Source organism: Mastigoproctus giganteus, chromosome 1 (genome assembly GCF_048544385.1).
Source record: "Mastigoproctus giganteus isolate SK-2022 chromosome 1, ASM4854438v1, whole genome shotgun sequence".
Lineage (NCBI taxonomy): Eukaryota > Metazoa > Arthropoda > Arachnida > Uropygi > Thelyphonidae > Mastigoproctus > Mastigoproctus giganteus.
In genome coordinates this window covers 78,482,799-78,497,730 of record NC_143575.1, presented here as the reverse complement: position 1 = coordinate 78,497,730, position 14,932 = coordinate 78,482,799, and the positions used below count along the sequence as shown (strand labels likewise).

The window sequence follows — 14,932 nt, the reverse complement described above, 5'->3', positions numbered from 1 at the left end:
CATACATTGGAAGAAATTTTACCTATGTGATCTTGCTGGAGATCATTGTAGTGTCTGCCACAGAGTGTCTTCTCTGCCCATCTTTCTAGCTTCGTTTGTGGCTCCTGGTTGGGAGGGACTCCTCATTTAAGTTGAGTGGGGGGTATACTACTTGTCTATCTTCCTTATAGCCTGTTGAACTGCTGCTGTGTGTTTCTGGAAGTAATCCTTTAGGTTAGCAATTGCTGTTTTCTGTTGCTCGATGAGGTGTATCAGGCCCCTTTCTTCTTCTTTCCGAGCAATTATCAGTCTCTCCCTGGCTGACTTTGGGTGGTGTTGGCAGCTCTTGGTCATCGTTGTCCTTCTCGTGATATCCTCCAACTCGGTGTTAGTCCAATCTAAACCCCGAAAGAGTATGTTAGCACTGGGACTGCATAAGTCTTTATGGCTTTAACTGTGTTCCCTCCATTCAGCTTTACTTTCAGCAGGCTTCTGAGTCTCTGATGGTATTTTTCAGTCAGGCAGGCCTTAATTTCCTTGTGCTGTAACTGCTGAGCCTGCATCATCCCCAAGTATTTGTAGGCCTCTCCCTCTGCTATGGATTCGATCTCTTTACCCAGTCTGCAGCTGGTAGTTTCAATTGGCTAATTTTCCCTGGTGCAATCCGTGGGTCTTGCATTTGTCTAGACCAAATTCCATCTTAATATCATTGCTGAATTGGCACCTCCATAGCCAGGTGGTCAGGGGTAGCAGTTCGTAGCACACACTTCTTGATTAGACAGAGGTTTAAGCCCGTGACCACCAAATATGGAGGATGCAGAACGGTCAGGGAATGACCGCCGCATATCCCCAGAGCAATATGGCCTTAGTTGCTAATGCTCCTAAAAACCAAATAACAAATAAACAAACAACAGCATTGCTGAATTCTTCGGTGTTCTGGAGTAGTTTCTGGAGCTGCTTCTCGGTTCCCATGTAGAGCTTGATGTCATCCATGTACATCAGGTGGGTGAGGTGTACAGGTTTTTCCTTCCTACTTTGAGGTTATATCTGTACTTGCTACTGTTGAGCATGATGGATAGTGGGTTAAGTGCTAGACAGAACCACAATGAGCTCAGGGCATCTCCCTGAAAGATTCCTCTCCTGATGGGGATTGGCCTGGTTGTGAAGTTTTTGACCTTAAGTTACAAATAATCACCGCTTAATGGTGGTACTCCGTTTCACCATAATTTCTCCTAGGAAGTTTGTCACTATCGGATTTGATTTTGTAGATGTTCAGCACCTCTATTAGCCAGCTATTGGGCACGGAGTCAAAGGCCTTGCGGTAATTGATGTAGGCTGTGTACATGTTGCAGTGCTTCTTGTAGGCTTGCTTCATAACTGCAGCATCTATAGTTAATTGCTCCTTGCATCCTTTGCTCAGCCGCTTGCATCCTTTCTGCTGTTTGGCCATTATGTTCTGGCTCTCCAAGAGGTCTGATATCTTCCTGGTTATGCAGCTGGTCAGGATCTTGTACATTGTTGGAAGGCAGGTGATTGACCTATATTTCGCCGGGTTTTTTGTATCTTCATCTTTAGGCTTCAGATATGTGATTCCTTGAGTAAGAAACTTCGGGATTGTCTCTGGGTGCCTTATCATTCGGTAGAATGATAACTGCTCTGCCAGGTGCTTGTGTGTGTGCAAGTGAGCTCCTTGTACCAGTAGTCGTGGATATTATCTATTCCTGGAGTTCGCCAGTTGTGACAGTTCTTGATCGTCTGTTTTACTCCTTCCTGAATCTCCCGCTCTCTCATTTCTTGTAGTCCTTGGTTTTCTTGCGTGCTACTTCTATCCAGGGGGCTCAGCTGTTAGGTTTTACTTCCCTGCTCCATATGTTTCCTCAGAACTCCTCAATTGTCTTCTGCTTGGGTGGTCCATTCCTTCTTTCCCGTCTTCTCCGAGACTCCTGTAGAAGCCTCTTTGGTCCTCATCAAAGATTTGGTTGTTTATTTTCCTCTGGGAGCTCTCTTTGTATAAGTGTATTCTCTTGCTGAGCAAGGAGGTTCTGCTTCAATATGTCCAAGTACTCTCCTATTCTCTGTTTTTTTTTTTTTTTTTTTTTTTTGTCTCATGTTTGCTGTGGATGCTGTCTCTCTTGAGGATGCTCTTCACTTTTACATTTAATTTCTTACTTACTCCTATTGCCCTGTTGGTACTGGATCAATTGGCTTATCTTAACTCTTAATTCTTCTATCTTCTGCTGAAGTTTTCTTTCCCAAGCTGGCGGTTACTTCTGTATTCGGTTCTTCTGCTGCTGGTCTCTCCTTTCTCTTCCATTAATCTTAGTGGCTGCTATGTCAGCACAATACATGGCTGTGTGGATGGCCTCCAGTGTTGCACCATTGTTGTCGAGGTAATGAGGTATTTTTTGCCAATTGCGAGGTGGTCTGTGACTCTCCCCAAGGTTCTGTTCGGTCTCTGCTTCACTATCACGCGTGAGTCTTTGTGGGGTCCATTCCTTCGAATTCTGTTAGGGCCTTCTTCCACTTGTCCTCTATTCTGGATATCATGACCTCATCTCTTTCCACTTCAGCTGCTGTGGGTTGTATTTCTTCTTGTTCTTCCTTCTCTGGTTCGGTGGTGGTATGTTCGTCCTCCTCTGGTTCCATATTCTTTATCCTTTGTAGTTGATCGCTCACGTCCTGCTTGATTTTCTCCAAGATTGCAGAAGCTATCAAAGTCTTTGTGATAATGGTCCTTCTCTGGTCTACTATTCGCTGTTCGGTGACCTGAATATCCAGGAATTGTTCCAGCCACTTGGTATGTAGTCTCGTCCTGTAAGTTGTCATATCGGTTCCCAGCTTCGTTATTTTGTAGTATGCTTGCATGATGTACATATTCATTTCAATGCTCCACTTCATGCATTGGCATTTTCTTCCTTCCTGGATGGTCACTTGCTGTTGTTGTTGTTGTTTATTTGGTTTTTAGGAGCATTAGCGACTAAGGCCATATTGCTCCGGGATATGCGGTGGTTATTCCCTGACCTTTCCGCATCCTCCGTATTTAGTGGTGACGGGCTCGAACCCCGGTCTAATCAAGAAGCGTGTGCTACGCACTGCTGCTCCTTCCCACCTGGCTACGGAGGCGCCTTGGTCACTTGCGCAGGAAGCACTTCCAGTTGGTGGGCTGGATGGTCTTGCCCTTCTCTTGTGGTAGCCATATTGGGGGGAGGACAGCACCACTGCTCCACTGTCTTCCTCAGGAGACTGTCTCTGATTTCTTTTGAACCAGCCCCTCTGCCTAAGGCCTGAATGCGAGTGACTTTATCGTGTGCCACACTCGATGCAGTATGATTAATATTTTTCTGCGACATCATCAATCTATGGAGGTGGACCTGTTTAGCTTCGGCTTATGTCCAGTGGTAGTTCTTGGGAGTGACACCAGATGGTGCCACAATCTGGCTTAGCAGCCACTCTGACCTTGAGGTAGATAGGTCCCTTAGAGCAGCTTGCACAACATTATTATTATTACCCCTATGGTACAAGGAAGCCAGAGGCTTATGCTGCACCAGCCAAAAAAAAAAAAAAAAAAAAAATCCCACATTACCCTGAGAGAGAGACTCAGAAGTAGAAGGAAATCACCAAGAAAGAGAAGAATGATGATATCCAGCTCAGGATCCTGGGTTTGCCAAGCCCATACTCACCAGATGTGAGCCATTCTGTTGTGGATATAAAAATATCCAACCTCATTTTTCCACTCAAACATTTTTTCCAAAATCACATGCATCTTGTTAGGCAATAAAACATGATTTTTTTTTTTTTTTTTTCCTTTTTCACTCTGAGCTCTGAGTTCTACACCTATATGATTAAACACTTCCCAATATTTATGTATATCTTAGTCTATGTGATTATTGTTATTACCTGGCACATTCCAAAAATGTGCCATTAAACATCAATTTTTACCTTGAAGTGTCGTTTTCTCTCTCTCTCTCTCTCTCTCTCTCTCTGTATATATTTATATATATATATGTATATATGTGTGTGTGTACATGTCAACGTACTTAATTTTTTTTTATTTTTCTTATATATTTTTTTTATTCTTATGTTTTCAGAATGCTTTCACCTTTTCAGTTGATGAGAGGTTCAGGCTTGCTGGTGGATTTATAGGTAACTATTATTGACAAAAAAAGTAAATAAAAAATGCAGACAGTACCAATCTTATATAGGGGTTTAGGTTTCCAATCCTATATGTAAGTCAGACATCTTTTAAAATCTTAAATAGGCATTGGTGGGGTTAGTATGATGGCTGATTAAGTCTAGTGAACTTTTTACATAAACCCGAAATATGGAATACATGAAATATGAGTACAAATCATAAAAATGTTATAAAATGTGCTGGCTTGCTATAAACTTGATGTACGTGGTGACATTGCGGTCCATCCTTTCATTGCTGTTTCCTTTATTATAGTGTGGTTTGGTGGCTTCACCTCAACATCATAATTCTCATCTACAATGTTTTCTGCCTCCAGCTCTAACTTCTCATTTCTCAGGTCTTCATATGAACTGAGGATAGTTCCAATATCTTCAGAGCCACTGTCAGGAACCTGTGAGTGGTTCTGAAGGCAAATCAGTCAAGATTTGTGATTTTATGACTGTATTCTCAAACCTGTGAAGGATATTAATGTTGAATGTAGATTCTATCAAATGCCATTCATGTTCATTGGCTTGAACTCATCCCAGACTACTGTTTGTTTGTTTGTTTTTGTTAGTGTTTTTTTTTTTTTTTTTTTTTTTTTTATCATTAATGTAGTCCTTTTCATAAATATTTCAAAGTCATGCCATGTCATTCCTGTCTGTAGCTTAAATATTTTGAGAAAATGTCCTGCTTGTATAGTATTCTGTAAAACTTGAAAGTATGCTGTAAATTCATCAAAAGTAACAAACCCTGGATCTATTGTTTGCAGCACTGAGAATGTGTTTAGTGACAGGACAACATTGATCTGGGGAATGTTGTCCTGCCACTAAACACAGGACAACATTGATCTGGGGAATGCACATCATCTAACATTTGGAGAGGATGATCAGGGGCATTGTCTATGATCAACCAGATTTTGAAGGGAATTTTTTGGCCTGGTAATTGTCCAACATCCCTTGAATATGGCAACTATCCAGGTCTTTGGGATTGATACTTGTTACCATATTTGTTAATAAACTTCATTGCCTGTGAATTCACCTCCTTTTCCCTACTATCAAAATTCCTGTATCTCATTGATGATTCCCCATGACCTACTCTGGCAGCCCGTCTGCATTACTCAGAAAATTTCATATCTGACTGCACAATTATTTCCAGGTCTTTTTCATTTTCTACCACCCTAAGTGTAGTACCACACAGTTGGTACATTTCTATGGAGTTACTTCTACCCATATGCAGTACTTTGCATTTGTCAATGTTAAACTTCAGTTGCCACTTGTCGGCACATCTGCCCAAATTTTCTAGATCCTGTTGCAGAAGCACACTGCTATCACTGTCATTAACAACACTGCCAACTTTTGTCTCATCTGCAAACTTGGACATTAAGCCTGATATACCTTCATCGATATCATTGAAAAATAAAACAAAACAACAGTCAAGTCACCCAGGGCCCAACACCAAACCCTGGTGACTCCACTAATAACATTAGTCCACATAGAGCAGCATCCATTGATTACCACTCTATCTTCTCCCACTCAAACATCCTTTTATCCATTGTAGCATCTTACCCTTAATACCATACTGCTCCGATTTCTACAGTAGTTTTCCATGCGCAACAGTGTCAAAAGCTTTCCTAACATTTCCAAGTATACGATATCAGAATTATTTTTTGTATATTATCAAATTTATCAGACAAGACTTTCCCTTCACAAGCCCATACTGTGTCTGAATTATTACTACTACATTTAGCTTTAGTAGAGGCATACGATGCAAGAAAGCAAGCTTATGCAGCATCAGCCAAAAAAAAAAAAAACAAACCGCTCCCATTTCACCCCTCCATTCATTCCAAATACCTGTCCAGTTCAGCCTTAAATTTATTTAGGCTATCAACTTCCACAACAAAAGATGGAAGTCTGTTCCACCAGTCAACTACTTGCTGACTAAAGGCAAAGTTCCGCACATCTATCCTACAACTGTCTTTCCTCAATTTGAATTTATGCCCTCTCAGGTGATTATTCTGAGCAAGAGGAAGAATTCCATTAGCATTGAGCATGCTCAAACCATTCAAGGCTTTATACACCTCAATCAGATCACCTCACAGGTGCCTAGTCTCCAGACACTGTAAACTGCAAAATTGAAGCCTTTCTTTGTAAGAGCAACCCTTTGTTCCATTCACTAATCTTGTTGCCCTTCTCTGTACTCATTCCAACAGCTCTACATCCTACTTAAAATGAGATCTCCAGACCTGTATACAGTACTCAAGGTGTGGCCTGACCATTGCCTTATACAAGGGAATAATCACCTCCTTAACCCTGCTAGAAAAATTCCTGTATATCATTGACAAAACACCATGAGCTACTCTTGCAGACCGTCTTCTGCACTGCTCAGAAAACTTCATATCTGCCTGCACAATTACCACCAGGTCCTTTTCAATCTCTATTACTGTCAGTGTAGTATCACAGAGTTTATACGTTACTCTGGAGTAACGTATAAACTTACTGCTTCCCATATGTAGTACTTTACATTTCAATGTTAAACTTCATTTGCCACCTCTCAGCCCATCTGCTCAACTTTTCTAGATCCTGTTGCAGCAGCATACTGTCATTAGTGTCCTTTACAACCCTGCCAACCTTCGTATCTTCTGCAAACTTGGACATTAATCCTGGTATACCATCATCAATATCATTTATAAATACAGAAAACAAAAATGGACCCAACACTGAACCCTGAGGGACTTCAGTAATAACATTAGTCCACGAAGAGCAGGGTCCATTGATTACCATTCTGTTTCCCACTCAACCATCCCTTTATCCATAGTACCAATTTGCCTCCAATGCCACAGTGCTCCAATTTTTTCAGCAGTCTTCCATGTGCAAGAGATCAAAAGCCTTTCTAAGATCCACATATATGATATCAAAGTTATTCCCTGCATCCATTTCCTTTGTGACCACAGTATCCAATTGAATAAGTCACACAAGACTTCCCCCTTAAGAAACCGATGCTGTGTCTGGGTTATAACTGAAGTCTTGTCTAGATCATCCTTTAAATACGATGCATGATATATCTGGAACAGAAGTTAAACTAACAGGTCTATAATTACTTGTCACCATTTGATCCTCCTTTGTTAATTCTGATCACATTTGCACATATCCAGTCCATGGGTGGTACCTCTCCGGTGTACAAGGAAGCTCTTATAATTATGGCTAAGGGTTTGCTTACTTCCTTTGCTGCCTCCTTTAATATAACTGGATAGATCTCATCCACCCCAGGTGCCTTTTTTTATGTTTGACTTCAACAATTTCTCCTCCACTTTGCTCTCAGTTATTACAAAATCACTTAGCTCCCTGTTAGAGTTTTATAAAGTTCTGCACTCCCCTTATTGAATAACTCCTCGTGTGTGAATGTAGATGCAAAATACTGATTCGGTTTATAAGCTATCTGATCATGATCATCAGTAGTCAACACATATATGTTAAGTGGTCCAATCCAATTAATCCCTTTCCTTCTAGAGTTTAAATAAGTAAAGAACTCTTTCTGTTTTTCTTTGCATCCTCTGCCAATGATTTCTTGTAATCTGCTTTCGCCTGCCTAACCTTCTTTGTGACTTGATTACACACTAGTTTATATCTACTGTAGGCTTATCTGTCACCTTATAATTTATATGCATCCCATACATTTTTCTTCTCTGCCACGAGCCTCATTAGTTCATCTAACGTTCATTTAGGCCTAAATCTTGAAGATTATTTCTTAGTTGGTATGAAAAGTCTAGTAGCTTCCAAAGTTAATTCTTTGAATTCTTTCCATTTTGAATTTGCTGTTGGTAACATCAACAGTTGGTCCCACTGTATAGAATTTAAATACTGTCTCAGACCACCATAGTGACCTTCACAAAAGCAAAAACCCTTCCCTTTACCCCTGATGATAGTTACCTCTTTGAGTAAATCCCACTTCAGCACACTGTGATCACTGCCACTTAGTGGTTCCTTTATCTGCAGGTTCTTAATTCATGAAGAATCACTACTGATAATCAGATCAAGAGTATTACTCCCTCTAGTTGCCTCCCGAACATGCTGATGTAGAAAACAATCATCCAATAAATCCACAAAAGCCTTGCTAGTGTATGAGTGAGCAATCCACAAATTCCAGTCAATATCCAGAAAATTAAAATCCAGATTTATAAGACTCTGATTTACTGGCCCATTCTATTTCTCTGTATAATTGTACACTATACTCATCAGAGTCATTAAGCCTATAACAAACTACTACCCTAATTTTGCTTTCCCAGTGCTTATGTCACACCAAACTGACTCAATATTGCACTGTCCATCTATGTCAACTGGGTGCACTTCCTTAGATTGTGTTTCTTAACTAATATTATAACCCCTCCTCTCTCCCTGTCCTGTCCTGTCCTGTCTATCCTTCCCATACACATTGTACTCTCCAAATTCCAGTTCTACATTCCTTATATATGTGTGACACCATGTCTCTGATATTCTAACAATATCTGCCTTTGATATTTTGACCAACACCTCAAATTCATCAAATTTATTTACCAATAGCATTGGTGTACATGCAAGTCTACATGCACCTGTTCCTATTCTTAGCTACCCTAACACAACCCATGTGTTTACTTGTACTGCAATGACTCCCAGCAGTCTCTGAAATACTCTGCATCTTGTTTTCCAGGCTGCTGCTCATTCCAATAGAAGCAGTGCAAGAATCAATTTCACATCTGCTAGCGGCTGCTGTTAATCTATTAGTCTGTGTATCCCTCCAAGTTGGCAATTTTTTCACCCACCTAACAGTGCCTTGATAGCATCAGCAAATATTCTTGCACCCTTTCTATTTAAGTGTATCCCATCCCTGTAGAAACAGTCTCTCCTGTCTCGTCTAGATGATTTTGCAATGCTTCTTTAACCAGTGACTCCATTATTTTTGCACATTTACAGTTCGTGCAGACTAATAGATACCATCCACCCCAGGTGTCATTCTTATGTTTAACTTCAACATTTCTCTCCCACTTTGCTCTCAGTTATTACAAAATCATTTAACATCCTGTTACAGTTTGATAAACTTACAGCATTTTCCTCCCTTAATAACTTCTCATGTGTGAATGTAGATGCAAAATACTCATTCAGATTATCATCTATCTGAGCAGGATCATCAACAATCAAACCATCAATATCAAGTGGACCAATCTGATTCATCCCCTTCCTGCTAGAGTTTATATAAGTAAAGATGTCCTTGCTGTTTTTCTTAGTATCCTTTGCCAAAGATTTCTCATAATCTGCCTTCCTTCGCTTGCGTAATCTCCTTTGTGACTTGATTGCACACTAGCTTATATCTGCCATAGTCTTCTGTGTCACTTGATAATTTATATGCAATGCAGCATTTTTCTTCTCTGCCACGAGTCTCATTAGTTCATATGACATCTATTTAGGCCTAAACCTTGAACAAAATTTCTCAATCGGTATGAAAAGCCTAGTATCTTCCACGTTTAGTTCCTTGGATTCTTCCCGCTTAGAATTCTGTCGGTAACAACATCATCAGTTGTTCCCACTGTACAGAATGTAAAAACTGTCTGAGACAACTGTAGTCCCCTTTACCGAAGCAAAAACGCTTCCTTTACCCCTGAGGGTAGAGACATCTTTAAGTAAATCCCACATCAGTACACTGTGATCACTGCCAGCTAGTGGGTCGTTTATCTGCAAATTCTTAATGCACAAATAATCACCGCTGATAACCAGATCAAGAGTATTGCACTCTCTGGTCGCCTCAGTAGCCCTTGTGTCTTTAAACCCAATAACAACAGCACTCTCTGATTGCTTCTCAAACATGCTGCTGTAGAAAACAATCACCCAATAAATCTACAAGAGTCTTTGCTAGTATGCAAGTGCCCAATTCACAAGTTCCAGTCAATATCTGGGAAGTTAAAATCCCCCATTATAACAAAATTTGATTTACTGGACCATTCTATTTTTCTGTACAATTGTTCATTGTACTCATTAGAGTGATTAGGCCTATAACACACTCCTACTCTCATTTTTGCTTTCCCAGTGTTATGTCACACCAAACTGACTCAATATAGCACTGTTCATCTATGTCAACTAGATGCACTTGCTTAGATTTTATGTTTTACTTAATTAACAGCATAACCCTTCCTATCCTTTCTGTACACATTGTACTCCTCAAATTCCAATTCTTCATTCTTTATATATGTGTGACACTATGTCTCTGATATCCCAACAGTATTCACCTTTGATGTCTTGACCAGCACTTCAAATTCATCAAATTTATTTACTATACTTCTAGCATTGGTGTACATGCAAATATACATGCACCTGTTCTTAGGCTGTGTTGGGATAACTAAGAATATCTATTTATTTGTTTCATGATGACTCCCACCAGTCCTTGAAACTCCCAGCACCCTGCCCTCCAGGATGCTGCTCATTCTAATAGAAGCAGTGCAAGAATCACTTTCACCTCTACCTGCGGCTGCTTTTAACCTTTTAGTGTGTGAATAAATAAATTGTGTAATATAATAAATTACATGAGTAATTTATTAGATTACACATGTAATCTAATAAATTTGTAATCATGTTTATTTTTCTTATGAATATGAGTTATTCACAAGAAAAATAAAAATGATTACAATAAAAGAAGGGCATATGAAGCAACATAATGCCCTCATTTTTGAACTAAGTAGTGTAGAATTTCCATGCAGTGAATTCAAAAGAATCCTTTGCAAAAAGGATGTGAATGACTTCATGTTTATAATATTCATTTTATTCATTACATATATAAGCAGAATTAATAGGAATTTACTTGTTTCAATGAAATATGTTAATTTCAGAAGTGTTTTTTTTTTTTTTTTTTTTTTTTGTAAATATTGACTTAATTTGTTTTGCTGGAGAAATGCCAAATTTTGGTATTTCTCCAGCAAAATTGAATGATTTCTCCACCATGAAATTATTTCATGTTTGTATTTTGTTTTGAACATTTTTTTTCTGAAAATTTAAGTATAATTAATTCACTTTTTCATTCTAAGTAATGAGTAATTTTAGTGTAAAAAACACATTTCCAAAATTTTCAGTTATTAAAAAATTAATAAACATTAGTCTATTTATATACCATATTTCCCCATGTATAAGACACCTTAATTTTGGGGCCCGAAATTTGAAAAAAAATGTATTACATAAAGTTATTGAACTCAAGTTTTATTCATCATAAAATTCATACAACTCCTCATCACTGTCAAAACTCCCATCCGTTAGCTTGGCCTCATCTGTGTCTGATGATGAATCACTGTCTTCATATATTGCCTTGTCCTCAGTTCCATCTATGGCATTTGAAATGCCACACTTCTTAAATGACTTGACAACGATCTCAATCTTGATATTATCCCAGAATCTTTTCACCCAGGTACAAACTTCTTCTATAGTTGGTTTCTTCACTCTTCCTGCTGGTGTCCAATTGTCCCCAGAAGACTTCATCCATTGGTTCCATTCGTCTTTCATAGCAGCTTTGAAGGGTTTGTTAATGCTAACATCAAGTGGTTAGAGCTGGGATGTCAAGCCTCCAGATATGACAGCAAGTTTTGTTTTTTGCTCTGCAGCAATCTTCTTTCTGTTTTTTGTTATGTGTGCCCTGAACTGATCAAGCACCAATAAGGCAGGTTTGTGTAAGAGCCCACCTGGTCTCCTGCTCCAAACTTTCTCAAACCAGATCTTCATCACATCCTGATCCATCCAACCCTTGTCATGAATGTGGACAATCACTCCTCGAGGAATGTCTTCTTTTGGCATTGTTTTGCATTGAAAATCAGCATAGGAGGTAGCTTGGTTCTGTCGGCACAACAAGCTAGAACAACTGTATAATGGCTCTTTTCATGTCCCCTTGTCATAGTTTCATGTCACAGTTACAGTTTTCACCCCCTTCTTATCAACAGTTCTGTTACTTGGGACATCAAATTGAAGGGGGACTTTGTCCCTATTTGCAATCTGTCCCAACTCAAACTGATGTGTCTTCCGACATTGAATGACAAAATGATGAAATTCAAGGACCTTCTGCTCATAGCTTTCAGGCATCTTTTGGGTAAGTCTGGTGCGTGTATGCATGCTTAGTCCATTCTGTTTCATGAAACTGAAGCACTAATCGTGTCCTTCTTTGAAATCAGTAACTTCTGTTTCATCAGCAGTTCTTCTTGCCTCATGCTGAACCATCTTTGTGGACACAGGAATTCCAATTGCCCTTTGCTCTTCAATCTATATCTTCAATTCCCTCTCTAAATGAGGCCATGTTGCTGACTTGCTTCTCATGGCCTTCTTCTGCCGTGGCATTTTCAGTAGGGTTTCTTCTTCCCGTAGCCAGTCTCGGATTGTTTTCTCAGTTGGAGGAGGACCAAACTTACATTCAGCAGCACGATTTCCATTCACTTTTGCAAACTGGATCACTTTTAATTTGAATTCAGCACTGTACGAAAAGCTTTTCTGAGCCATTTCTGGGCAGAACGTGGCAAAACTTAACCTAATATACCAGTAACAATTGCGAAACAATGAGCGCACAGACAACAAGTGCGAAAAAGTGGGAAATGCAAGTAAAAAAATCTACAACCACTGTATAAGATGCACCCGGTTTTTAGACCCCAAATTTTTCGAAAAAGGGTGTGTCTTATACATGGGGAAATACGGTAAATTCTGGCTTTACTGCATTCAAAGCACAATTCAAAAAACAAATACTTTTTTAACAAATATTAATGTTAAAATCTGGGGCATGATAAAATGCAATTATACTACTGACAATAAAGGAATAATGGAATAGTTTTTCCCTCCCAGGCCCAATGTTTTATTAATTGACTTACAGTACCATGTAAGAGTAATAGAGTGATTGAAGAGGGGAAGAAGGTAACAAAAAAAATGTATAATAAGAAATAAATAATTACAAGTTGACAAAATAAACATGTTGCCACACAACTTATAAAACATGCCTCTCGTCAGGTATCAATGGTGAGAATTGCAAGCAAAATAGCAACAAGTGTCTTCATTTCTGATGTAAACCCGGTCCTTGAGGTTGTTACAGACATTCTCTCAGATATGCCAGACACGCTGTACTTGCTACCTAGGAGTCTAAAACGCTGATGGAACTGATATTCGGGTGACACTCAAGTCAAGTGGACCCAATTTCGGCGAAGTCCGGACGGTCTGTTCCAGCCAAATCCTCTGCTTGCACCTTCGTGATGGTGGGACTGTTAGTAATCCTGGGTATAACCTACATGCACATGCAGGGTGACCACCCAGGTGTGAACCAACGTAAGTAGGGGTCGGGTGTGGCGCCCACACCACATGGAGGAATCCGCCCCTCTATGTTACCAGGTAGTACTAGGTGGTAGATGACTCATCAACCGGTGCAATACCACCACTTTGCTTATTGGAGGCTTGAAGTGGTGGAACCCATGTTTAGTCTCTAGAGCTAAGTTCCGGTCAACCCTTCCCTATCTCTTCCATCAATGCAGTATGATTGATGACTTTTGAGGTTATGATGAACATCGTGGCGAGATCCAATATTCCTTACATTTTGAGGGTACAGCTCTAAAATGGTGTTCGCAGGCTGGCCGCTAGTTAGTACACTGGACTGAATCTATTGGTAACTCTCTAGGAGGCTTCCAGATCAGCTAGTGTATAATCTTGCTACCTCTACTCTGCCAGATAGTGACTGGAGGGAGTCTGAGTAGTGTGTATGCGGGGAGCATTGTCGAGGTCACGTTATGTCAAGGATATGGATATTTTCTTGCCATGTGTACGCCATATCCAAAAATTTCATTACTTCACCCACTTTTTCTTACTATTGAATACAACACGAATTGTCAAACTAATAGAGCAAGCTTATCTGCGAAAAGATCTAAACCGCCCAAGCACTTCCTAATTCATTTCACAGATATATGTGGTCTCAATTCTAATCTCAACGATGTCCATTTCCACTTGCAGTCTGCCAAACCCCATGTACTTTTTCTCACAGAATCTCAGTTATCGGTTGATTCAACTACTGCTCATCTCAGATGCCCAAATTATTCGCTGTATGATTCCTTTCGCCTCAAAGGTGGTACTTGTGCATATGTCCATTCTGATATTCCCTGTCAGAGACGTGGCAATTTGGAATCTCCTCCCTTTGATCTTCTCTGGCTTAAAATCTCTCTACCTCATTGTGTCAAATTCATCTGTTGTCTCTAGTGTTCTCTTAACTCCACTAATCACTTGGAGCTCTTTAACTTCCTCTCTTTACAACTTGACTTTCTCCAGCCCAACTTTCCTAACAGTGAGGTAATTTTCCTTGATGATTTTAATGTTCACAACTCCAGGTGGCTTCCGTTTTCTAGTCACACACCGAACCAGCTGGTCGAGATGCTGAGGCTTTTGCAATTACTAATGACCTTGCACAGATTGTTCATTTACCTACAAGAATACCAGACAATCCTAATCATACAGCCAATGTTTTATTAATTGACTTACAGTACCATGTATTTTTTTGATTTTTTTTCTCACAAACAACCCTTCTAAGTACATGGTCAAAGTGCGAGGTCCTTTAGGCTCTTCAGATCACAACTTGGTGATTGTCTCTTTTCCAGTGGAACCTTTATCTCATCGCTATTCCCAACCTCGTGTAGTTTGGCATTACAAGAATGCAAAATGGGATGACCTGCGAGACTTCTTTTCATCTTTTCCCTGCTCGGATTACTGTTTCAAAATTTGTGATGGCAACATTTGCTCAGATCGTGTCAGTGAAATTATT

The 14,932-nt window shown here is 39.7% G+C and overlaps 1 protein-coding gene across 3 annotated transcripts in view; it reads left to right on the top strand.

Moving 5' to 3' along the window:
* Positions 1 to 14,932, top strand: part of LOC150090911 (acid ceramidase-like) — a 243,837-nt gene that overhangs the window by 153,048 nt on the left and 75,857 nt on the right. For all 3 annotated transcript variants that reach the window (XM_090380629.1, XM_090380624.1, XM_090380616.1), the window contains one exon: positions 4,068 to 4,122. In XM_090380629.1, coding sequence (XP_090236755.1) covers positions 4,068 to 4,122 — 55 coding nt within the window. The remainder of the gene's footprint in view (positions 1 to 4,067; positions 4,123 to 14,932) is intronic.